We start from the raw sequence: 25357 nt of genomic DNA, 5'->3' as shown, positions 1-25357 counted from the left end.
GCCCAGCCCTGCCTTCCTAGAGCCGCGGGCCCAGGGGCCAGTGGGTCCCAGAGGGGGAGGAAGACTGCCTGAGAGGCGGCAGTGACCCCCATCACACTGTCACAGGGTCTGCGCTCCCTCTGCCGGGGGATGGCCAGAATGACCTCTCCCCTTCCCCTTCTGTGAGGATTGCACTCTCCTCCCTGACGGGCAGGGACTAGGGAGGAGGAAGGGCACAGAGAGAGGAGACCGATGAGGGAGACGGCCAGGAGAGAGCGCCCAGCCCCCCACCACAGGGCCAGGGAGAGACACAGAGGCCCATGGGCCGAGTGGCCGCCGTGGCCATGATGGCATGAGCAAGCAGGCAGCCCCGGGACCCGCAGGGGCCACGCGTGGCCAGTTTGAGCCGGGCAGGCCCGGCCCAGGCCTCCGGGGCCCCGGGCCCCGGCCGGGGGCTGCCCACCGCTCCCTGCTCAGGCCCAGGTGGAGGAGGAGGCCACCGTCCCCCTGCAGGTGGACACGTTGGCGGGTTGCAGGCACGGTCCCCCAGTGCCCAGAGTCCCAGCCTCCCCAGGGCTGGGGGGGGGGGGGGGGGGGGCGTGGCCTCACACCGTCCCTCTTCTCCTCTTCTTCCAGCTGCTGCTGAGGGCCACAGGCCAGCGTCGGGGCCCTGAACCTTAGGTCGTCCGGAGCCTTCTCCCGCCCCCGCTTGGAGCCCCCGCCCCCGGCTCCCGCCAGCCCAGCCCCGCCGTCGCCGGACCCTGGCATGTCAAGGCCTGGCCTGCGCCTGCCTGCCCAGCCCGCGGAACCCCGGCGGCCCCGCGAGCTAGGATGAGGGGCCAGGCCGCCGCCCCGGGGCCCCTCCGGACCCTCTGCCCGTCGCTGCTGCTGCTGCTGCTGCTGCTGCTGCTGCTGGGGCGCTGGGCGCGGGCGGCCGCGGGGGCGGACGCGGGGCCCGGGGCCGAGCCGTGCGCCACGCTGGTGCAGGGCAAGTTCTTCGGGTACTTCCAGGCGGCCGCCGTGTTCCCGGCCAACGCCTCGCGCTGCTCCTGGACCCTGCGCAACCCGGACCCGCGGCGCTACACGCTCTACATGAAGGTGGCCAAGGCGCCCGTGCCCTGCGGCGGCCCCGGCCGCGTCCGCACCTACCAATTCGACTCCTTCCTGGAGTCCACCCGCACCTACCTGGGCGTGGAGAGCTTCGACGAGGTGCTGCAGCTCTGCGACCCCTCGGCGCCCCTGGCCTTCCTGCAGGCCAGCAAGCAGTTCCTGCAGATGCTGCGCCAGCAGCCGCCCCGTGAGCGGGGCCCCGGGCTGCCGGCCGCGCCCCAGAGCCCCGGCGACGACTTCTCCGTGGAGTACCTGGTCGTGGGCAACCGCAACCCCAGCCGGGCCGCCTGCCAGATGCTGTGCCGCTGGCTGGACGCCTGTCTGGCCGGCAGCCGCAGCTCCCACCCCTGCGGCATCATGCAGACCCCCTGCGCCTGCCTGGGCGGCGACACCGGCGACCCTGCCTCTGGCTCCCTGACCCCCCGAGGGGACGTCTGCCTGAGGGACGGCGTGGCCGGCGGCCCCGAGAACTGCCTCACCAGCCTGACCCAGGATCGGGGCGGGGACGGCGTGTCAGGTGAGTGGCCCGGTGGGAGAGGGCTGGCTGTCTGGGCACAGGGCGGTGGGAGAGGGTCCTCTCTGCGGGGGGCTGCCCTGGCCACCTGCCCCTGGGCAGCCCCCTCTCCCCGGGGAAGCCAAGCGCTGAGGGCAGGCGACCTGAGGTGTTCGCCACCGGCCCCGGAGGTGCGTGCTGAGCGCCAGTGAAGGACCGAACCGAACCGCGGACCAAGGAGCTTTAACTCCTGGCTGGGGGAGGGGCCTCCCGCTGTGGCAGGCAGACGACGCTATGGGGCCAGTAGGCCCGTGGCCGGGGTCTGCGGGGGCCCCTCGGGCTGCGGGCCACGTGGAGAAGTGGGCCGGGCGGGCCCTTTGGAGTTGCGGCCAGGGGACGAGGTTTGGGGATCGCGTGCGTTTCGGCGGCACAGATCATTCACCCAGCAGCTGGTTACCGCGCTCGCAAGGTGTCCAGGCGCCAGGGACACGCCGTGACAAAAAACAACCACAAAGACCCGCTGTTGTGAGGCTGCGGCCGGGGGGGGGGGGGGGGGCGGGGAGGGGAAGGTGCCAGGCAGCAGGCAGCAACAGGGGAGGGCGTCTTGGGAAACAGCGCAGGGGAAGGGTCCCCGGTGGGGTGGGGCCTCTGTTTCGCCTGGAGGTCAGGGTCACCTGCACCAGGGGACCGTGTTCAAGATTCTGGGAGGGGTGCACGTGAGCGCCGTGGGGGTGGGAAGGGCAGTGAAGGCCCAGGACGGGCAGGGCAGAGGCCAGAAGTGGATGGTGCCGGGGTGCCCGGCACAGCTGTCGGGGCGTCCTGTGTGACTGTCAGCCCTCGGAGAGATGGGGCCTGAGTGGAAGACGTGGCAAGGGGGACGGAGGTGGGTGGGGCTCGGTGGGCAGCAGGCAGGAGGTCAGTCCTGTGTGCGCTTGGTGGTCGAGAACCCCTGGCGGGCTGCCCGGGGTTTCCTGGGCGCCCCTGGGAGGCTGGAGCAGCAGGGGGCAGCCCGCCTCAGACCTCGGGGCTGCCAGCGGAATACAGGGGCTGGGCATCCAGGAGCCAGGCCTGGCTGGGTGTTCCACGCTGGGTGGGTCACTGCGGGGCCGGGTGACATTGTCCAGGGCCCTTAGCCAATGAGGTCAACGCCCTACTCGGAACAGGGTCTTTAAAGGCAGAAAAGAAGCCCCAAAGGGTTCCAATCATGGTCCCGGCTGTAGATTCCAGAAACCTCCGTGAAGCCGTGAGCATAACTGGAGAGGAGCAGGGGAAGGGGGGCAGGCCAGCGCCTCTCCAGTGGCCTCAGGAGGAGGCAGGCACAGCCCCCGGGGGCAGGGGCAGACGGGGTGTTCAGGAATGCAGCAGAAAGCCGTAGGGTAGGAGTCTGGAAGGGCTGATCCGTGGGCTGGGCAAATGTAGGTCACTGTGACCTTGGCTTGGGCAGCTTCTGAGGCGTGGCAGAATGGGAGTGGTCCTCAGGGGACCCGGAGGAACAGAGCGGCCGGGCAGCGGCTGGTTTGGGAAGTGGGAGGACCAGCGAGGGCCGGGTCATCCCCCGCGGCCATGTCCCCCCTGAAGGACTGCCGTGCCACATGGGGTATGACGGCCCCAGGGCCTGGCACCTGTGGGAAAGAGCTGGTCTCTGTTAGCATCGAGGGGCTTGAAGCAGAAGAGTGACACAGGCTGATGGTCCTAGGCTATAAATGCAGAAGAGCGTTGGAACTGGGCAGGGGGAGCCGGGGACGGGGAGGCAGCTGGGCCGGCACCCAGGAGGGAGCTGACACTGGCCTGGGGGGGGGGGGGGGCAGGGCAGCAGCAGGGTGGGAGGATGCCGGTCTGGGGGGGGGGGGTAGGAGCAGGATTTGGGGAAGGAGGTGGCTAGACACCCCACCCCCACCCCCCAGATTCCCAGCTAGGAATGAGGACATCAGCCGGGTTGGGGAAGCACTGGGTGGAGACACAGTGGGGAGGAAGATCCAGAGGTCAGAGTGGACTTCAGGGTGGGATGCCCGGGGGTCTCCCAGGTGGGGCTGCATCTGAGTGGGGCACTCTGGGGCCTGGAGCACAGGGCCGGGTCAGCCTGAGTCCTGGGCCAATCCCAGCAGCTGTCAGCCCCTCAGGCCCCTTGTCTTTAAAACAGAAACAGCAAAACTAATCCTTCCTGGACGGCACGAGGGATGACACCTAGGAGGAAGTGCGTCTAAGCCAAAACGATGGCAGCGATGCGGCCGAGGCCTCGGGTTCATCACTAGGTGGGAGACAGAGGGCTCGGGGGCAAAGAGGCAGACAGGAGGAGGAGGGCGCTTGGGGCGGGGGGCTTGCCCACAGATTCCGGGAAAGGGAACGTTGGGAGGTGGTGCTCAGAGGACGGTAGGAAGGTGGGGGTGCACGTGCGTGTTTTGAGCCGGGTTCTGCGCAGGGCTGATTTCAGCGCTTTTGACAAAGCTCAGCGCGGGGGGCTGCGTGGCAAGGGCTGGCGGTCTTGTGGGAAGGCGATGTGGAGTGTGTGTGGGCTGGGACTGCCCGCCACGTGGACGGGGCGGCGGGGGGCTCATCTGCACTGGGCAAGGTGGGCCAGACGGTGGTCACCCAGGCCCAGAGATAGCTCGGACCCCAGTGCCTGTCCCCGGATCCAGAGGGCCCTGATACTTCTGGGACCTTGGGACTAAAAATTATCTTAGTAGTAACAGCAGCCACGTCTTGAGGGTTTCCTCTGTGCCGGAAGCATCCACATAGTAACGAGGTTACTCCCTCTAGCAGCCGGTCAGATAGGCCCACCGAAGCACCCTCCTGCCCCAGGGCCTTTGCACTGGCCATCCCCTCTGCCTGGAACACTCTTCCCCAGATCCCCTCGGGGCTCCCTCCCTCAAGTCCTTGCTCAGACATCACCTTCTCAACAAACCCTGACCGTGCTGTGTAAAGTGGCAGCAGCCAGAGCCCCCCTTTCCGCCCCCAGACACTGTGTCTCTTTCTCTGTCCACAGCGCACTGAGAATTTCCTCTATTTGTTAGGTCCGCACCCCCTTCTCTGTCCCTGCCGGGTTGTAAGCACCACAGGGCAGGGTGTGTGCCTGCGTGGTCATCCACGTAACCCCCGGCACGTGGAACAGCACCGGGCACGCAGCAGGCACCTGATGAACGCTGGTGAATTGGAATAAGGCACAGAGATGTTGAGGCAGCAGCCAGGGTCACACAGCTTGTAAGGGGTAGGCTGACGTCAGAGCCGGCTTATGGCTTCCTGGTGGTCCGCCCGGGGGCTTCGCCCACAATAATCTCTTCTGGGAGGGCCGCGTGCGCACGTGTGGGGGCGCTTGGACCAGGAGGTACAGCGATCACTCAAGGCCTGCAGCCGAGCTGGGCAGGTGCCAGACCCCAGATCTCGTCTGCTGAGCCTGGTGCCCAGGGAGCTTCGCCCCCTCACGCTGGCCAGGGGAGGCTGGGACAGGCACGTCCTCTCCATCTGCACCCCAAGAAGGCGGTGCACGGCTGAGCTGCGAGCGAGCAGGCGGCCTGGCCAGCCCGTGGCCCATTTTCAGCCCTCCCCCAGCCTGGCCTGTCCAAACGCCACATGGCCACGTCACGCCTCCGACCCAGTGAGCGTTCCTCAGGCCAGAGCAACTGTCCCCTCTCCTCCCTGCTGCCGGCCGGCTGCCCGCCTGGCCACCGCTTTGCGGGGTCTCTCAGGCAGGGCCGGCTCCCGTGTCCCGTGTCCCCGTCTCTTTCCCACAGTCTCTCTGTGTGCTTTTCCACCTCTGGTGAGATGGGGCCGTTTCTCTCAAGGGCTGTTTTAAATATTCATGTTTTAATTAAAGAATTTTATTGCAGAAGCGACATGTAAGATAATGAAAGAGCAGCATCCTGGGGGCTGGGAGCAAGCGTGTGTGTGTGTGTCCGTGTCCCTGTGTGTGTCCCTGTGTGCGCGTGTGCGTGCGCCCCGCCTCCGTGTGCCCGCGCAGGCCGGGGCTGTCGGGCTTGAACGGGAGTGGGGTCCAGGTGCGCAGGTCAGGGCCGTGTGCGGGCGCCGGAAGACTGAGGCGCTGGGCAGAGGAGCCAGACCCGCCCAAGGCCACGCGGCCCTGCCTCCAGGCCTGTCACGCTCAGCTGGGGTGGCCCCTGCCGTGGCACACATGACCCCTGCAGGGCGCGGGAGTCGTCCCAACCCTAAGTTCGGTCCGCCCCAACTTCCCTTGGGAAGAAGTGTCTGGAGCCCCTCTCTGGGGTCCACAGGCTACAGAAGGAGGCTGGGTGTGGGATTCGGGTGCAAGAAAGGGGTCCCCAGATGTCTCTGGAGGTTGGGGGGTGGCAGGGACAGTGCACAAGGGCCAGTTGATAAAACTCTGGGAAAACAAGGTTTCAGGCCCCGTTGTAGACATTGCCCATTCCAGATGGAACAGCAGGACGAGCCCCCCTGAGGCCAGAGCCCCCCCCCCCCCAACGCTCCCCCGGCCCAGGACGCCAGGGATGCCTAGCGGTACGGCCCTGCTTGGGTCCCATGTCCCGGAAAGATGGCGAGACGGGGGTCCGTCGGACTCGGGAGTGTGTCCAGGCCACGCAGCGCCAAATGGCAGAGCTGGGGCTCGGCCACCAGGCTTTTCACAGGACACCCTTCCCGGGACAGGGGACGCCTGCCTGACCGCGAGAGAGAAGCAACGAGAAAGCATGTAACCCTGCAGCTGCGGCCAAGCCGGCCACCTAGGCAAGCCTCAGCTTCCCTTCTGTGATCCGGGTTGAGACGAACCGGGTCTGTGCGAGGCTAAAGGAGGTGGTGCCTCTAGCGCACGTGCTTGGAGGAGCCCTCCTGTCCTTACTCGGGGAGTGGCCCGTGGGCACGGCTCTCAGCCACGTCCTGAGGCCTGATGGCACCTGCCGCAGTGCGGTGGGCTGCTGGCCCCTCGGGCCCTCGCAGGGGGAGCTGTGGGCCCCACTGGAGGATCAGTTCAGTGTCGGGCCGTGTGGGGTGAGGGGCCGGTGGACGGGGGTTGGGTTGGGGAGGGGCATCAGAGAGCTGTCTTGTCCCCTGTGGTCCCCATTTGCACATCCACGCGAGGGTCGGACAGGAGGAGCCTGGGTGCCCCTGGATAGGCCCTAACTTGGTGGGGGGGGGGGGCAGGGGCCTCCCAGGGAGCTGGACTGCGCGGTGGGCCCCTGGGGAGCCCTGCAGGGGCAACTGGCAGGGGCTGACCCCACGTGCCGGACTGGGGAGCCCTCTGCTGGAGGAGACGGGAAGTACATGGGCCGCCTGCCTGGGGAACCCGGAAGTCGCGCGGCCCAGCTGGGGGAGCGCCCCCATCCCCAGCCGAGACTGGGGAGACCACAGCCTCCAGGCTGGGGCACCGGGGTGGGAAGGAGGCCGGGAGCCCCCTCGCCGGCCCTCTCTCCTGGGTGGCCAGGCTGCCTGGCGGCCATTAATTGGCTCCATTCATCCTTTAATGAGATGGAAATGAGGCTTTGAGACAGAGGGGCATTGAGTGGGGAAGAATGGGGGCTTCTTTCCGCGCCTGGAGGGGCAGCCCACCCCCCCAGCCTTGCCCACTCCTCCGCTGCCCCTGGAAGCCCACTCAGCCCAGGAACGCCGTGGCCACCCAGCACTGAGGGGCCAGGAGTGCTTGCCCGGGGACTCCTGTCACGGACGTGTTCGCTCAACAAACATCGTCAGCCGTGTGTGGGGACCCACGTTAAAAATAAAAATGACAACAAAAATAGCAGCTTCCATGTCCTGAGTGTTCATTAGCAGTGAGGGTATGGCCAAGGTTGGGGACCAGGTCTCAAACGTGATGGGGGAACAGGGATCCTGTGCCGGGGATCACAAGTTAATCTGTCATGAGGATCAAGGCTCAGTGTGTGATCAGGGCCAGGAATCAGTGTGGGACCAGGATCAGAGCTAGACCTGGGGCCAGTCTGTCCTCTGAGCCGGTGGCCCCCCCTCCCCAGCCTCTCCCGGTGCGCCCCCCTCCTCCTCACCCCCTCTCCCCCCATCCTCACCACCTGGGTCACCAAGGTAACCAGCCCTGAAATAGTGGGTGCTTTGGCAGCTGAGGCCTAACCTGAGTCTATCCTGAAAGACTGAGCTCTGCAGCAGTTGCCATGGGAACCGAGTGGCATCCTCCAATTAGCCTGGCTTGGACACCCTCTCTCTCCCACCCACTGCCAGTTTCCACGTCACTCAGGCTTCCTTGTGGGGGCTGGGCTGGGGCAGCCAGGAGGGACAGGCAGGACACGCCCCCTGACCCTGTGACCAGGCCCGGCTCCCTGAACTCCAGCGCTCTCTGTTCCTTTGGGTCCGCGGTTCAGGACGGGATGGCTTCAGCAGGTGACAGCACTGAGGCCTGGAGCCTTGGGTTGGGGCTCGTGGTCAGTCCAGGCAGGCGGCCTTCATCTGGAGGCACAGGGGGGCTTTTGGAGGCTGATTATGGGCTCAGTTCCGGCCCCTCTCCTGGTCCAGGGAGGTAGCTTGGCCTCCTCGTCCGGCCCGCCCAGCGGCAGGGGCGTGAGGCTGCCGAGACCCCCGCATGCGGGCCAGATGTCCGGGCAGCCTCCGCCGTCCGACCTGAGCCGCTCACCCGCGTGCCTGCGGAGACCATGCTGGGGGCTCCCCACTCCTCTCCCAGGGCCCTCCAGCCCCACCTCTCTGGAGTCCTCGCAGATTTGCAGTTTGAGAGGAAGTGGCATTGAGGTACTATCCTCTGTATTTATGGTTCTTACCCAGCACTTGAGACCCTGGCTCCGTCCACCTTCCGAGGCTCAGGCTCCCTCCAGGCAGACCCTCCGGCGGTGGCCTCGCCCTAGCCCCCCGGCAGCCCAGACCGTCCCTCTTTGAGCCTCGGTTTCCTCCGCTGTAAATGGGCTGCAAGTTGCTTCCCGGCTGGGCTGGGATTCAAGGCTCCTTGAGCTGAGGCACCTGTCATAGACAGAGCCCACGGGGCAGGGGAGGGGCAGAGGCAGGGGCAGAGTTCCCCGCCCAGGAGGTCCGTCCCCTGGGGGGAACTGGCCACAGTAGCTGGGGGAGGAGCAACCTTTCTTGCAGGGTCCAACAGCCTGGCTCAATTCCCATTTGTCTCTTCCTCGCTGGGGGGACGCTGGGAGGCGCGGGCACCTCTCCACTTCTGCTGGGTCTTGGTTTTCGCATATGAACAATGAGACCCACGAGGTGTCCCTTGTGGGAATTCAGTGACCGATGAGAGCATCTGTCCCAGACCCCAAGAAGGGGCTCAAACCAGGCCCCTCTGCCCCCTAGGGCAAGGCACCACGAAAAACGCAGCCCTGCACCCACCGTGTGGCCCTGGAGAGCGCCTTCCTAGGCCCCCCACAGCACATCTGGGAGCCCCGTGTTACGGTGTTATAAGCCCCAGCGACCAGGGTCCGCGCCTGCCCGCTGAGGGGCAGTGGCTAAGGTCTGAGCCAGCCCCTCGGGCTTGGTCCCTGTGGTCTGGATGCATTAGCTGACCTGCTTTCCCCTTCCATCCAGCACCGACATGCCCGCGTGCCCTGGAGGACAAGAGGCTTAACCGCTGTGTGCCCTTGGCAGGCGTGTCCTGCCTCTCTGGGCCCAGGGGGACGCGGTGCCCTCAGGCCTGTGCCTCCCATGTGTTTGCCCCTGGCTCCCCCTGCTGGTCGGTTCCCACTCCAGGCACACAGACCATGAGGAGGTGGCCGGCACCTTAAAAGTGGCCGTCTGGGGAACGGATCGGCACCCGGCAAGTTTGCTACAAATCAAAGTGGGTTCTCGGGTCAACTCTGACCCCAGCGACTGCCACTCCCTCCCTTTCCGAGCCCTTGTGGGCCATTTATCTTCACGCACTCAGTTCTGGGAAGTAGCCCCCCTACTGTCCTCAGATGAGATGCATGAGGCCAGGGTGGGATGGACTGGACCATCCCGGGGTCAGCCGGGGGTGGGGTGGGCCGGGGCGCCGCATAAACCTGGTCTTTCCACTCCCGCCCCGCCCTGAGCCCCTGTTCTGGGGCCTGTCCTCCGGGGTCTCCCGCAGGCCTCATTCTCTCCCCATGTGGCAGGGCCTACTTCCCCAAGCCACAGATAAATCCAGACTCCAAGAGGCACCTGGGGCCCTTCTGACAGGCCAAGTGTGACCTGCCCTTGGCCAGCCCAACTGCCCTGCTCTAGCCTCAGGCAAGCAGGCAGGGTGGGGTGGGGCAGCGGCCCAGCCTGAGTGCGGGTTCCCGTGCTGGGCTTTGGCAGTGTCCTCTCCCTGGCCACTTCGTAAGTGGGTGTGAGGTCAGGGTGCCCGCCCACAGGAGGTGCTTGGGGAAGCTGGTTACCCTTATTGAGGGTGCTCTGATCTTGTTTTGCTGAGGGTGAGGGGGCCCTGGCGCCCCTGAGGACAAACGAGATGGCGGTGGCCACAGTCCAGTGCAGTGGGGGCATCTGGGCCCCTTAAGCATGGCCTTTGGACAGAAGCAGCCCCCTCCTCAGCCCACCAATGCAGCCTCCACACTCTGCCCGCCCCTCAGCGGCCCCCAGTGCTTGGAGGCTCTCCTGCCCAGTGCCCTTAGCCACTAGGGCCACCAGGGGGCTCAGCCCCGCAGGGAAATGAGGTCCTGAGTTTTGTGGGGGACAGGGCAAAGATGAAGGAGGCTCATGACGGGGGCTGAAAGGGGGCGGCTGGGGTCGGAGCAGGGGGTAGCTGGAGGGGTGTGGAGGCCTTTGTCCCCAGGGTCCCTCAGCAGCCAGAGGCCAGCCAGGTCAGGTCTGGGGAAGGCTTGCCCCAGTGCGGCCACCAGCTATGGGACGTTGGTCTCCTCTGGTGTCCCTGCGCGGGGTGAGGGAAAGAGCACACAGGTCGTGGCCAGGGGTGGGGGCCTCAGGGAACACTGTACTGAGGACCATGGGGAGGGATCCAACAGGGCTTGAAGATGTGTGTCCAGGAAGGAGGGCCCCTGCTGCCCTAGGGCCTATCACCAGAAGCTTATAAGGCAGCCATTGGGGTGGGCAGGGGTGTCATTCATTCATTTATTCATTCATTCATTCTTCAGACGCCCCTGGGGCTCCAGCTCTGTGTCCAGCCCCTACATTGGGGACCTGGGTTCAAAGCCAGTAGAGACCCTGGCACAGGTACCTGAACACAGAGAGCTGGAGAGCAGAGGCCTGGCACCCCAGAGGGACACCAGGCCCCCAAGGCCATCCCCCCAGAGCAGACCCTTACCCCAGCACCTCTGCCCCTCCCTGTCCCTGCCTGCCTCTGCTTCACAGGCCATGATGGCCTGTCTAGGCCTGCACTCGCCTCCTAGCCCTGCCTCCACAGCCGGGGACTTGCTGGCTTCATACCTGCGGGTCTTCCGTGCCTGGGGAGGGCAGGGGGTGGTGGCCTGTGCCCAAGGTTCCCGCCCAGCAGACACTCCCAGAGGTCACTCCCTGAAAGACACCCCAGCCCTTTGTCCCACCCCTGGCCCTGACCCCCGCCCTCTGATTCCTCCCAGGTGGTTGGAAGCTGTGGTCCCTTTGGGGCGAGTGCACGCGGGACTGCGGGGGAGGCCTGCAGACGCGGACGCGCACCTGCCTGCCGGCTCCCGGCACCGAGGGCGGTGGCTGCGAGGGGGTGCTGGAGGAGGGCCGTCTGTGCAACCGCAAGGCCTGCGGCCGTGAGTGCGCGGACGCGCGGGCGGGTTGGGCTGGGTAGGCCGGGTGGAGGGAGGGGGCCCGCGGGGGGAGCAGGTGAGGTAGGAGACCGGGGCGGGGCCAGGTGAGAAAAGGGAGGGCCCCGGGGCGGGGCCCGGGGAGGGAGGGAGCCGGGGGCGGGGATAGGAGAGAGGAAGGCGGGACCGGGGCGGGGCCAGGGGAGGGGAGTGGGACTCGGGGCGTGGCCAGGGGAGAAACCAGTGGAGGAGGGAGGAGCCCGGGGCGGGGCCAGGAGTAGGGAGGGAGTGGGTCCGGGACGGGGCCAGGGGACAGATGCGCGGGGTGGGGGGGGGGGGGGGGGGGCGCCTGGGGAGGATCCTGGGGAGGAGGGAGGAGTCCGGGGCGGGGCCAAGGGAGAGGAGGGTGGAGACCGGGGCGGGGTGGGACCAGGTAGCGGAAACCCCCAGGGCAAGGTCGGGTGGGGGTGGGGGGCTTGGCCTGAAAGAGGCGGGGCGGGGCCAGGAAGGTGGAGCCTAGCCAGGGGCGGGGCCGAGGCCCGGAGCAGGCAGGGCCAGGACCAGGGAGCTAAAGGCTCAGGAGGAGGGGTGGGACCTGCCCCGCCCCACCCCGCCCGGAGTTAGGCGGGAACTGGGTGGAGATTTCTTCGGATCTGAGCGGATTGGGAATTTTGGGGTGTTCCGGGAGGGCTAATTGTGGGGTTGCCCCTTTCTCCCTGGCCAGACCTGCTGGCCCCAGCCTGATCCTGACTCCAGAATGAATTTCTGTAATAAGGCTCTAATGTCTTTATGCATATTTTAGTCGCTTCCATAACGTTAAATCAAGTTATAATGAGACTGTCATTTTTCGGGTGGTTTATTCCCTGACGAACCTTTCCTGGAGAGAGGAGCTCATCTCAAGAACCTGGGGAGGGCTCTGGGGTGTCGGGAGGCCAGGCCACGGGAGACAGGGGCGCTGGAGGGACGCTGAGCAGGAGAGGGCAGCAGCCTCTAGGACTAACAGTCCTGCAGGTGGACCCCAGGGGGAAGAGAGGGAAGGGGTACAGGAAGGGGGAGAGGGGAGCCACAGGAAGGGGTCTTATGGTGACAGGACAGGGGCTGGTGTCAGGCTGGGGTTGTCCTGGCTCCAGCTTTCCCAGCTGTCCAGTGGGGCCAAATAGCCCTGGTGTGGCAAGCCTGGCCAGGGACTGAGGGCCACAGGGCCCAGGGCGCCGCTCTCACATTCTGGGGTCGGTGCTGCAGGCTGTGGCCTGGACACTGACCCGAGCCGCTCCTGCAGCAGCGGGTGGCACCAGCTCCCGGAGCCAGTCCCTGCGGTCTACGGATGCCCGGCGGCGCGAGGAGCTGGGGGATGAGCTGCAGCACTTCGGGTTCCCGTCCCCACAGACAGGTGAGCCGCGGGATGGGCCGTTTTAGTTGGACTAAGACACCGTAAAGTGGGGAAGGTTGGTTTCGGAGACTGGGTCTTTGGGCAGATACTGTACGTTATTAGTTGCTGCCAATTCTAAGTAATAACCGCGACAACTCACCATTAGGCCAACCTCTTGGGTGCCAGGCCCTTGTCGGCTTTCGGAGATTGGTGTGAGGCGAAGGGGTCTGTTTGGGGCTGGACCCCGCGGACCCAGAGAGGGCACGAGCCGCCCCCAGGGGTTTTCAGCCTTGTAGGGGAGACGGCGAGTCCCGCAGGTCAGCCCGGGTTGGAATCCCAGGGCCTTAGGAGCCTGGCTGCGGTGCCGGCTGCCCAGCGCGGCGGTCCTGCTCCTGGGGGTCTGAGCGCAGCCTCAGCACAGAGGCAGCCGCAGGCCTGCGAGGATGTCGGTGTGGGCCCGCAGGCGACCCCGCGGCCGAGGAGTGGTCCCCGTGGAGCGTGTGCTCCAGCACCTGCGGCGAGGGCTGGCAGACCCGCACGCGTTTCTGCGTGTCCTCCTCCTACAGCACGCAGTGCAGCGGGCCTCTCCGCGAGCAGCGGCTGTGCAACAACTCGGCGGTGTGTCCAGGTGGGCCGGGGAGGGGGCGGGGAGGAGGCGGGGCGGGGGGAGGAGCAGCTGGGAGGGGGCGGGGCGGCGGGGCAGCCGTGTCCCACCCGGGGCTGCTGAGCCCAGCGGCGGGCGCCCTCCGGTCCCCTCCGCAGTGCACGGTGCCTGGGATGAGTGGTCGCCTTGGAGCCTCTGCTCCAGCACCTGCGGCCGCGGCTTCCGGGACCGGACGCGCACCTGCCGGCCCCCCCAGTTTGGAGGCAACCCCTGTGAGGGCCCTGAGAAGCAAACCAAGTTCTGCAACATTGCCCTGTGTCCTGGTAGGTGAGAGAAGGGGGAGCTGGGCGGGGGGGGGGGGGCTGGGCAGCGGCGAAAAGGAAGTGGGGAAGGGCCCATTGGACCACTGGCGCAGGTCACAGGGCCGGGTCACGGGAGTCCAAGGCCAGCTTGCTGGGTTGCTTAGAGGTTGGAGACCCTAGGGGATTCTCACTCACGTGTCACGGGCGTTGGGATGGTGTCCCCCCCGCCCCCACCCCGGTGGTCACGCTCATGCTCCAGGCTTCATGACGGTGTGGTGGGCCCCAGAGGTGTTCACACTTGTGCCCCAGGCTTGGTGTGGGGTGAGACCACGGGCGCATTCTTACCCGTGGCCCAGGCTGGGCGGTGGGGTGGCGGGCGGGCCCCCGGAGTCACACCTGCGGCCCAGGCTGGACGTGGGGCCCTGGGTATCCACGCTGGCTTCCTGTCCCCTTCCTCCCCCGGGCCGGGCAGTGGACGGAAACTGGAACGAGTGGTCAAGCTGGAGCACCTGCTCTGCCAGCTGCTCCCAGGGCCGGCAGCAGCGCACCCGGGAGTGCAATGGGCCTTCCTACGGGGGCGCCGAGTGCCAGGGCCACTGGGTGGAGACTCGAGACTGCTTCCTGCAGCAGTGCCCAGGTCAGGGTCCCGCCCCGGGGCCTGCGGGTGGGGGGCCTGAAGGGCGTGAGCCACGGGGGTGTGGGGGTCCGTGGGACACGGGGGTGGCCGTGGGGACTGGTACACGGGAGGCGCTGGTGTTCCTCTGCGCCAAGCTGAGCTCCGGTTCCGCTCCGTCGGTCCCCGTGTCTCTTCTCCTCATGGCTTCCTGCTGCTGGACCCCTGGTTCCCCGTGACTCCTGGACCTGTCCCCGCCTGGTCGCCATCTGTGTGCCCTCATGCCTGGCCGTGCCCCGCAGTGGATGGGAAGTGGCAGACCTGGGCATCGTGGGGCGGCTGCAGCGTGACGTGTGGGGGCGGCACGCAGCGAAGGGAGCGCCTCTGCTCCGGTCCGTTCTTCGGGGGAGCAGCGTGCCAGGGCCCGCAGGATGAGTACCGGCAGTGCAGTGCCCAGCGGTGCCCTGGTGAGGGTCCTCCTGCCCTGCGGCGGGGCTCTGGGGGAGGGGCACCCCGGCGACTGGGTGGGCTTGGGGCTTCGCTTTGCCGGGAACAACCCCGGACGGCAGATGTTCCGGAGGGGTCTTGCCCTCCGCGAGCCTGCTGCCCGCTCACGGCCCCCCTCCCCGCGCCCTCCCGCACCCACTGCCTCCGGCCCCTGGCAGAACCCCACGAGATCTGTGACGAGGACAACTTCGGCACCGTGATCTGGAAGGAGACTCCGGCAGGAGAGGTGGCCGCGGTCCGGTGTCCCCGCAATGCCACAGGTGAGGGACTCCCGTCCCACTCTCAGAGATAACACGCGAGGCCCTGAGAGGCCCCTGCAGGCTGTGCCCAGGCAGCTCCATTGGCACACGGAAGCCAGGACGGCCCAGCCAGGAGCCACGCCGCCGGCTGCGGTGTCCTGAGCGCTCACCCAGAGACGGCACCTGCACCCACTGCACATCGTGCCCCTCGAAGGTGCCCAGTTATGGGTGGGAAACTGAGGCGCAAAGAAGTTACCGCACTTGCCCTGGGCTTGCTGGGCCAATACGTGGGAAGCCAGCAGCCTTAACCCCCATGCGTTCTTGTGGAGGGTTTGGGGGTGTGTGTGGAAAAGCGGGGTGTGCTCCTAGGGGAAGGGGCTTAGCGCCCTGAGGGGTTGGCGGTCTTTCCCCTCTTGTTTGAAGGAGCGCGGCACTTTGCGCACCCTTATGTGCCGTGTGACATTTAGGAAGTGCCGTGACCTCTCTGAGCCTCCCTTTTCTCTCTACAAGAGGAGGGTGTTTGGGGCTCTCCCTACAGGGCTGTCATAAGCGAGCGGTAGAGGGGTCCACACGGGGTGGGGACAGCGGTGGAGGCGACGGTGGGGTCCCATTCCTGCTTTGTTTGCACATTCCTGGTAGCCTATTGCAAATTCACAGAAGCAAGAAAATACAGGTCCCAGGGGTGTGACCTCTGGCCTTTTGCCTGCCCCCATGACCTCGTTCCCACTCGTGATCCCGCACCACGCTGTGGGACGGGGTCCCTTCCCACCCAGTGGCTCCTGCCAGGTGACAGGGTCGTGACAGTTCTTTGGGGCCATCACTGTTGGACACGCAGCCATGCCCAGGTCCCTGGCCGCTTCCTGGGAGTAAGTTCTGGGTTACAACTGATGCCAGGTGCCCCCTCAGTGTCGACGGGCCGTCAGGGCCTTCCGAGGCCTCTAGTGCTCTGTGGGTGACGCTGGGCAGGGACCCAGGCCGTTGGCTCTCCGGGGGCTCTGGGTTGGGGGGAACTGCAGGAGAGCCCCCCCCCCACTCCGCCCCCGTGCACGTGGGGTCCCGGGCACCTGACTTCAGGAGCCGCTGCTACCTGTGTGGAAGGAAAGGAACAGGGAGGCCGGGCCGCGTGCTGGCCCTGCTCTCCGTGGAAGGCCGTGGGCGAGTCCCTGCTTCCGGGGCGGGAGGGGCGTGTGCCGGGGGGCCACGGGTGGGACCCCTGCACTGGAGGCAGAGATGACCCACTTCTCTCCAGGCCTCATCCTGCGACGCTGTGAGCTGGACGAGGAAGGCATCGCCTACTGGGAGCCCCCCACCTACATCCGCTGCGTCTCCATCGACTACCGGAACATCCAGATGATGGTGAGGGTGGCCGCTGGGGTCTCCTGCCCTGGCCGGCACTCCGCTGCCCTTTAACCCCAGACGTGGCCCCCGTGGCTTGCCCCGCGGACGCGAGTCAGCTGGGGCCACGGGCTGGGGGCTGCAGAGGGCCCGGGCGTGGGGGTCCTCGGTACCTGCCCAGGCGGATCCTGCAGACTCGTGGCACCTGCCCTCCATCTCCCCAGACCCGGGAGCACCTGGCGAAGGCTCAGCGTGGGCTGCCCGGGGAAGGGGTCTCCGAGGTCATCCAGACACTGGTGGAGATCTCCCAGGACGGGACCAGCTACAGCGGGGACCTCCTCTCCACCATCGACGTCCTGAGGAACATGACGGAGATCTTCCGGAGGGCGTATTATAGCCCCACCCCCGGGGATGCGCAGGTGGGGCCCCCCCGAGGGCAGCCCCGGGGAGGACGAAGGGGGAGTGGGCCCCGACCTGGCCCCCTGCAGAGCCCCGACCCCACTCACACGCCGAGCCACATTCTGGCGCTTTTTCTCGGCTCACTGGTCCTTCTTCCTCTTCTTTCCAGAACTTTGTGCAGATCATCAGCAACCTGCTGGCAGAGGAGAACCGGGACAAGTGGGAGGAGGCCCAGCTGGTACGGATGCCAGTCTGGGCCCCGCGGTCACGGCAGCAGGGTGGGCACGGGCGTGTCTCCTCCCTCCCTGGGGCCCGGGCTAGCGGGGCGGAGGGTGGTGGCCTGGGTCCCCGTCCCAGCACGGCCTCTGCACCGGCGTGACTTTGAGGAATCTGATTCCCGCCCAGCTTCCGTCTCCCCATCTGCCAGGGGACGGTAGCTCACCTCGTGGGCTTGGTGGCAGGCGTGGGAAAATGTGTGGGCCTCGTGGCGCGAGTCAGGGCCACCGGGACAGGGTCAGCCTCCCTTCCTCCTGGACTGACCCCGGGACAGTAGTCAGCGCGGAGGCCGTGGGTGTCCGGGGACCCCTCCGGTCTCCGTGGGCTGGACCCCTGCCCGCCAGCACGGCAGCCCCCTCCCCCGGGCTCAAGGTTCTGCTCCACAGAACGGTGCCGGTGCTCAGAGGTGCTGGGTGCTCAGACGCCCCACTCTGCTTCCAGAGTTGGGTCCGGAGCGTCGGGGCGCCGGGAAAGGAGCACCGGGACCCCGGAGAGGGGGCCACCGATGCGGGAGTGGAGGGACGGGAGGGTGTGACCCGGGCCGGGCGCGGGGTGTTCCGGGACACCCTCATTTTGCTCTGGGCCCCCCGCCACCCCTCCCCCCGGTCCCCAGATGGGCCCCAACGCCAAGGAGCTCTTCCGGCTGGTGGAAGACTTCGTGGACGTCATCGGCTTCCGCATGAAGGACTTGCGGGACGCGTACCAGGTCACAGACAACCTGGGTGAGCCCCGGCCCTCCCGCCTGCGTCCCCTCATCTACGGGGACGGGCCCGGCGGCCTCCCTGTGGCCCTCACGCAAGCGGCCCCGCGCCCCTGACCGCCTGAGGGGTATCGGGACCTGTGCTCGCAGCCACAGCCGTGCCCGTCGTCACCCCTCACGCCTCACACCTGCATACCTCACACCTGCACACCCCTACGCGTCTCACACCCCACACGCCTCACCCGTACGCGCCTCACACGTACGCGCCTCACACGCACGCGCCTCACACCCCACGCGCCTCACACGCACGCGCCTCATATCCTCACGCCCACACACCTTACGCACCCCAACCCCCATGCACCTCACATACCTACACACCCCATACTCCGTGTGCTGCGCACTCAGAGAGTGGGCCCCATCTGTCCCCACGTCCTCATAGAGGGAAGACGCCCTGGTCCCCAGAGTTGGCCCCACAGGTGAAGGAGGGCCCAGGCAGGTAGCCAGGTCTGGAGGGGCACGGGCGTGTGGGCAGGGGGCCCCATGTGAACAAAGGCACGGACGGAGGTGTGAACTGGCCACGGGGGTGGGTGTCTGTCGGGGGACGGGCCCGGAGGTGGGTGAAGGCCCAGGCGTCCGGGCACCGTGGCGGAGGCCGTTGGCCCCGGAGGCCCTCCCCCTTCACCCCACACCCGCCGAGGGCAGCTCCGCGCGGGCCCCGACCCGGCCCCGGGGTGCGGGGTGAGGGGAGCGGGCGTCCACCCGACACCGGTGGGCCGGGGTGAAGGGGACTTGGAGACACCGGGACCCCCCCTACCCCCGTCCCGGGTGTGCCACGCGGCCCCCAGGGATGCCCTGTGAGGTGGGGTCTCTTCCTACCCCTTCTATAGAGCCCGTAGGGAGGTGGCCTGGGCTCCAGCCTCCCAGGGAGGAAGGGGGGCCCCCTAGGGGACCCGGCCCCCCGGCACCCCTTCGTGGCTGCAGGCCTGACTGCAGAAGCCGCCTTCGACCCCTCCCGGGGCCCTGGGGGCCGCATCCAAGCCTGGGTCCTCACAGTGGCGGGGGGGCTCCCGCTGGGGCGGGGGGTGGGGGCTGTCTGAGGGCTCGGGCGAGGCGGGAAAGCTGCCCCTGTTGGTGCTCGCTCTGAGCCGGGAGCTCCCCAGGGCCGAGGCCCCTGTCGTGTAACTGCCCTCCGCCTCTGTCCGTCCGTCCCCGTGTCTCTGGCCGTCCCCTCCGCCCAGTCCTCAGCATCCACAAGCTCCCGGCCAGCGGAGCCACAGACATCAGCTTCCCCATGAAGGGCTGGCGGGCCACGGGCGACTGGGCCAAGGTGCCGGAGGACAGGGTCACCGTGTCCAAGAGTGTCTTCTCCACGGGGCTGGCAGGTGAGGGGCCCCAGGCTGCGGGAGGGGTCCTCACGGGAGACTCACCGCCCCCCCCCCCGGGAGGTTCCTTCTGGAGTCTGGCCTGCCGCCTCAAGGACCAGGCCAGTGTGCGTTTCCTCTCCGTGTTCCTGAGGTCGCGCCTCCTCCAGGAAGCCCTCCCTGCCCTTCCTGCATTTGGAGGCTCCCAGACAACCTTTGCTGAATGGACCAGGGACCTTCACCGCAGGGAGGAGAGGGGTCCGCCTGGAGGCGCACAGCTGCCGCTCTGGCTTCTGGGACGGGAGGCCCGCCCTGCCCGCCCCCCCCCCCCCAGCCCTCGGGGGTCACTTAGAGGGACCTAGGCAGCCACCCCAGCTCTCCGACTGCAGCGCTGTGCGCGTGATGGGGGTGGACATGACCCAGGAGCCCGGGCCTCCGCCTGGGGACACACACTTCCCTAGCCGGAGCAAGGTCCAGGCGGGGGCGGCCGGGAGAGGTGACTGCGGCGCCCTCTTCCAGAGGCTGACGACTCATCTGTGTTCGTGGTGGGCACCGTGCTCTACAGAAACCTGGGCAGCTTCCTGGCCCTGCAGAGGTGGGGGGCCCAGCCTGGGAGGGACGGGGCTGAGCGAGGGGTGCGGGCCTGCGGGGGGCGTTCCGGGGTGGGCCTGGGCCTCGGGGAAGGCTCGCTGACGCGGCCTGCTGGCTCTGCCCCAGGAACACGACTGTGCTGAACTCCAAGGTCATCTCGGTGACCGTGAAGCCCCCGCCTCGCTCCCTGCTCACGCCCTTGGAGATCGAGTTTGCCCACGTGTATAACGTGAGTGCCCTTGACGCGTGTACGTCTGTGTACGCGTCCCTGATTCCTCCCACCTGATCCCAGGGGGATCCCACGGCCTCCTTGGGTCTCACGTCGGCCTCGCGGGAGAGCCGCTTTGATCCCCAAACGAGGGAGGAGAAACTGCAGCTCAGAGACGTATAGTGATTTGCCCAGGCTCACACAGCGAGCTTATGTGGGAGACAGGTTTCAGTCCTCTCCCGTAGCCCTGCTCTTTCCCACTGTGTGGCCTTGGGCAAGTTGCTCAACCTCTCTGTGCCTGGGCTCTCTCCCTTATCAGATGTGAGCTAGAGGCTTGGCTGAGAACTGAGCAATTACCACCAGTGCTTAGAGCGCACCACCCCTCACGAGGGCCCCCGGACCCTGCCGCTCTCACCTCCGTGGTCCCAGTGCTGGCACACCAGGCCTGCAGGACAGGCGCGTTTGCTCATTCCTGCTCGCTTACCCCTCAGGGCCCCTGGGGAGGGGTCTCCCTCTTCCACCATTTGTATTAAGCTGGGCTGGCCGCCTGGGCACCCAGAGACGGGCCGCAGCCATTGCTGCCGGGAGCTGCTCAGAGAGGGGACAAGAGCTGCTCAAGGCCATGCAGCTGGGCTTGGGGGCTGGGCCAGTCCCTTCCCCACTCTGGGCCTCAGTTTCCTCCTCCTCAAACTCCACCTCTTGGGGCAATCGCACAGTCCCAGCACCCGCCTAGCATGCCTGGGGGTGGGTCCCGGCAGTGACCTTGGGTGGGTCCTGGAGGGTGGGCACATGACCCTGACTCCTCTCTCTCCCCCAGGGCACCACCAACCAGACCTGTATCCTGTGGGACGAGACAGATGTGTAAGTTCACGTGGACGTTGTGGCCTGGGGGGGGGGCCTCCAGGGTGGACTGGGGCGGGGGGGGGCTGCGGTTTCAGGTTGGAGGCCGTGTCCTCCCGTCCGTCTGTCTTGAATGATCCCCCACTGCCCAGGTCTGGCTCTGAGGCAGCTTGGAGCCCCCCACCCCAGCCCGCCTCCCAGCCCTCCCAGGGAAGAGTTTGTGCAAAGGCCCCAGAGAGGGAGCAGCCTCCAGAGGAGGGTCAGAACTGGGGGCACATGGTGCGGGAGAGAGCTTGGTGGCTGGATCCCGGTGGGCCAGGTGAGCCTGGGGGCAGCTAGGCCTCCCCTGCTGGGGAGGGTGTGGTCAGGAAGCTGGATGACACCGCCACCACCCGCCTCTCTCAGCCCTGGCACCACCTTCTCTTAGGCTCCCCTGCACCCCTGCCCTAGGCCGGCCAGGAGCAGGAGCCTGTGCAGCCTGGTCCCCTGCGCCTGGGGGTATGTGCGGTGATCCCTTGTGCTCTGGGCGGTGCGGTGAGAAGTGTGTGTCCTGGGAGGTCAGGGAGCCTCCCGGAGGAGCTGACACTAAAGTAAGACAGGTTTGCCTGGCAGAGGAGGGGACGCAGAAGCATAACTTGAGCAAAAACATGGAATTTGGAAGGTACAGGTGGCACGTGAGGTGTGGCCAGGAAGAGCAGGTGGCTGGAAAACAGGGTGGCGCCAGTTTGTGGCAGTGGTTGTGTCAGGAACGATGGAAGTTGTTGAGATGGTGTCGTCATCCATCCATCCATCCACCCCTATCAATCCATCCACCATCCACCCATCCACCCACCCATCTAGCCCCATCCATCCGTCCACCCATCCATCCATCCATCCATACATCTATCCATGCACCATCCATCCATCCATCCATCCACCATCCATCCATCCATCCCAATCTATCCATCCATCCATCCATCCACTGCCATCTATCTATCCATCTACCCACCCACCCATCTATCCCCATCCATCCATCCACCATCCACCCATCCATCCATCCACCACTATCAACCCATCCATCCATCTATCCATGCACCATCCATCCATCCATCCACCATCCATCCATCCATCCACCCATCCAGCTAGCCCCATCCATCCATCCACCCATCCCAATCTATCCATCCATCCATCCATCCACTGCCATCTATCTATCCATCCACCCACCCACCCATCTATCCCCATCCATCCATCCACCCATCCACCCATCCATCCATCCACCACTATCAATCCATCCATCCATCTATCCACACACCATTCATCCATCCATCCATCCATCCATCCACCCATCCAGCTAGCCCCATCCATCCATCCATCCCAATCTATCCATCCATCCATCCATCCATCCATCCACTGCCATCTATCTATCCATCTACCCACCTACCCATTTATCCCCATCCATCCATCCATCCACCCACCCACCCTATCAATCCATCCATCCATCTATCCATCCATCCACCTATCCATCCACCTGTCCATCCATCCATCCATCCAACTATCCCCATCTGTCTACCCCTATCCATCCACCTATCCACCCATCCATCCTCCAGTGATTACTGACCATGGAGAAGACACTGCTGTATCCTCAGCCTTGTCCTCTTGTCCTGTCTCCAACGAGGACAGACAGCAAAGCAGGAATGTATAGATTCCTATGAAAATGTCAGGTCATGCCACATGCCAAGGAGCAAAGCCAGATGGATCTGGTGGCAGGTGGGGAAGCCTCTCTGAGGAGATGATGTTTGAGCAGAGGCCTGACACAGCATGTGCATGTGGGTATCTGGAGAGAGGCATTTTGGCAAAAGGGACAGGCCGCACAAGGTCTCTGCTCTGGGGGCGTGCAGGGCCACTCAGCAGACGTCACCGGCCTTTCCTGCCCTGGGCCTGGGGCGTGGGGACGGGCCTGAGTGGGGGCTGGGTCACCTGCAGCCCTGGCGAGTTGGCACTCTGGCTCTGGTCGTTGTCCCACTGCTTTTCTCCGGGTTTGACAAGCAGCACAGCCTCTTGTGTCTGACTGGACTGAGGTGGGGCCCACAGGCCTGCGGCGCCCCCCACCCCACCAGCCCCCAGAGCCTTACGTCTGCGGGCGGTGGGGTTGTGCTGTGACTTCAAGTCCATGGTGCCTGGCCCCTGCCCACAGCTAGAATCCTGCTCCCCGGGGGCTGTTGAGAGGCCACCTGCAGCCCCTGGGGCACCTGACTGACACCCGCTGGAGGGGCCTCCTGCTTTCTCCAGACAAACACGACACTCTCTCGGACAGCGGCACCCGCATTTCTGATTGTTTCCTTGGCGTCCAGTCCCCAGACAGTTTTAAGCTCTGGGAAGTAAATTACTTTCCAGACTGGTGGGATTCATCCCCTTCGCCCTTCCTGGACAGCAGGCTGTGGGAGGTCAGGCCAGCCCAGAGTGTGTCCAGTTCACTGTCCCGGGGGCCCTCGTGCAGCCAAGGAGGACCGTGTGGCTGTGCGGCCTGGGGCAGACCCCCCACTCCCAGAGCCCCGGCTTCCCATCCTGTGGCCAGAGTCCGCCCGCTCACAGGTAGGAGCTGGGTGGGAGCAGGGAGAGCACTGTGGCCGGGTCCCCACTTCCCACCTCTGGCCGTGAACTCCACCTGCCCATCCTCCTTCAGCTGTGGGGGGGTCTGCCCACTGCTCCAACATCCATCCCTGGTCACCTCTGGATGCTTGGGATCACATCTGTGCCTGGGGGCCCAGGGCCCCAAGGATGGCATTTGCACACGGCTCCCTGTTTGGTCCTGGGCACGGCCCTGGGAGCCCTGGGTGACGGTGCCTGTCACCTCTGAGGAAGCCGAGCCTCCTAGAGGCCTGTGACTCAGCTGAAGGCTCGGGGTGGGGAGCTGAGGCGTCTGATCCAGGACTGGGCAGCCGGGGCCCACGGGGGAGGGTCAGAGGCTGGGGGGGTGGGGGTTGGAGGGAGCTGGCTCTGTCCCCCGGGCCCCCCTCTGCTCTGCCCCAGACACCTTCTCCTTCCACGGCCGGGTGGGCGGCTCCTCACCACGTGAGTGGGCTCGCGAGAGCCCAGGTTTTCCTAGGTGACCTGATACACGGTCCAGGGGCAGGGGCCCCGGTCCGCTTCCACCCGTGTGCCCAGGAATTGAGTCTGTGCTGGCGTGGACCTGCGTGTGCAGGCAGGATGAGAAAGAGTGCCAGGCATCTGCAGAATTGTGGGTGGGGGCCTGGGGGAGAGGGAGCCAGTGGCCACAGCTGAGAGAGAGTGATTTCTCGATCCAAGACTGAACCATGCCCTGATCATAGATGGAGCCTTAACACGGGTCACCTGCTGAGCCCTGACTTTCATCAAACACTGAGCCTTGACCCTGGTCACACTCTGAGCCCTGACCCTGCTCACGTGCTGAGCCCTGACCCTGGTCGCTCTGAGCCCTAACCCTGGTCATTCTGAACCCTGACCCCTGGTCACCCTCTGAGCCCTGACCCTGGTCACACTCTGAGCCCCGATCCCTGGTCACACTCCAGGCCCTGATTCTGGTCACCCTCTGAGCCCTGACCCTGCTCGCGTGCTGAGCCCTGACCCTGGTCGCTCTGAGTCCTGCCCCTGTGTCTTATCTGAAATCGCTCGTGCCTGTGCACATATAACGAAACGTGTGTCATATGCTTGCAGGGCCACCGCCTCCTCCAGACACATGCGACAGTTGACCATGTGACTCGCTTGTCTTAGAAAAAATGAGTCAGAGGGTTCCACCCACAGTACAGACGCTCCACCTGCCTCGCCCCCAGCTACACACACTTCCACACGAAGGCTCGACGCCCACGCCTGACGTCTCTGTAAACATGGGCCCTGACCGACCCCTGGAGTCCCCCTTGCCCCAGCAGCCCCAGTCATGTGGCCGAATCCCGCCCTCCCCGCCAAAGACCCCGATCGCCCCCTCCGGGACCTCAGCCGGCAGCGTGGCTCAGGGCCGTCCCCCACAGCCCTCCGCCGGCCCGGCCCCGGCAGCAGTGAGGGCCTGCGGAGTGGGGGTGTTAGGGAGAGAGAGGGGTTCTCGCAGAGCTCCGTTCAGGACTCTGATGAGCGCGGGATGGGCGGGCCAGGGGGTGATGGGGGCTCGCGAAGGCCCGGAGCACCTCCTGGGCCCTGGGCCCTGTGCTCCTGAGCCAGCCGCTGCTGTCCTCCTCGGCCGTCGCTGACTTAGAGCGGGAGAGTCAGAGCTGGTGGGATCCTCAGAGAACGTGGGCTTTGCCCTGACCTGCTTGTGGTACGCTGAGGCCCAGCGTGCCGGCCGGGGGCAGGGGCTCTCCGAGAGGGCTCCTCCTGCGACGCCAGCGTTTGGGGGTGTCTGCTGGGGGCCTGCCACGCAGGGGCCCCGGGAAGGGCCGGGTGCCACCCCCACCGCGTCCCCAGCTCCGGGACCCACGCTCACCTCGGCCGTGGAGGCTCTGGGAATCCCACCGGGTTGGGGGTTCCCTCGTGCGGTGGCTCTTGGCACCCTTACTCTGTGCCACCTGAGCCGGCACGGCGGACACTGGGACAGGCTGGCCGAGAGGCCGGCGTCCTGCACGCTCCGTGGGGCTCCTGTCTTAAAGCCTGACCCCACTGCAGGCTCTTCCGATGTGCCTCGTTTGCGCACACAAGCTCTCGGTCTGCCGGGGAGGCAGACCCAGGGTGCTGTCTGACAAGCGGGGGCCCCCCCTCGGCCCATGCCAGTCTGTGCTGCAGCCCCCACCCCCAGCCCCTCCCCGACCCTGCCACACAGGGATACTCAGGCCCCGGGGCCCGGCCCCTTCCCTGGGGTCCCTGCACCTGTGTGTGTCCTGGTCCCTTTAAGAGCCTTG

General features: G+C 66.2%; 1 protein-coding gene across 13 annotated transcripts in view; it reads left to right on the top strand.

The window, feature by feature from the left end:
- ADGRB1 (adhesion G protein-coupled receptor B1) overlaps positions 1–25357 on the top strand; it is a 79026-nt gene that overhangs the window by 12567 nt on the left and 41102 nt on the right. For 12 of the 13 annotated variants that reach the window (XM_053208168.1, XM_053208162.1, XM_053208169.1 and 9 more), the window contains exons 2-17: positions 616–1606; positions 11014–11175; positions 12449–12559; positions 13002–13166; positions 13301–13465; positions 13917–14081; positions 14360–14524; positions 14723–14824; positions 16053–16159; positions 16363–16557; positions 16707–16775; positions 17427–17535; positions 18752–18895; positions 19394–19469; positions 19592–19694; positions 20491–20534. In XM_053208168.1, the coding sequence (XP_053064143.1) occupies positions 811–1606; positions 11014–11175; positions 12449–12559; positions 13002–13166; positions 13301–13465; positions 13917–14081; positions 14360–14524; positions 14723–14824; positions 16053–16159; positions 16363–16557; positions 16707–16775; positions 17427–17535; positions 18752–18895; positions 19394–19469; positions 19592–19694; positions 20491–20534 (2678 nt within the window). In that variant the 5' untranslated portion in view covers positions 616–810. The remainder of the gene's footprint in view (positions 1–615; positions 1607–11013; positions 11176–12448; positions 12560–13001; positions 13167–13300; positions 13466–13916; positions 14082–14359; positions 14525–14722; positions 14825–16052; positions 16160–16362; positions 16558–16706; positions 16776–17426; positions 17536–18751; positions 18896–19393; positions 19470–19591; positions 19695–20490; positions 20535–25357) is intronic. The other variant, XM_053208160.1, reaches the window with a different exon arrangement.

The sequence above is a fragment of the Acinonyx jubatus genome, chromosome F2 (genome assembly GCF_027475565.1).
Source record: "Acinonyx jubatus isolate Ajub_Pintada_27869175 chromosome F2, VMU_Ajub_asm_v1.0, whole genome shotgun sequence".
Taxonomy (NCBI): domain Eukaryota; kingdom Metazoa; phylum Chordata; class Mammalia; order Carnivora; family Felidae; genus Acinonyx; species Acinonyx jubatus.
This window is presented reverse-complemented; position numbering and strand designations above follow the sequence as displayed.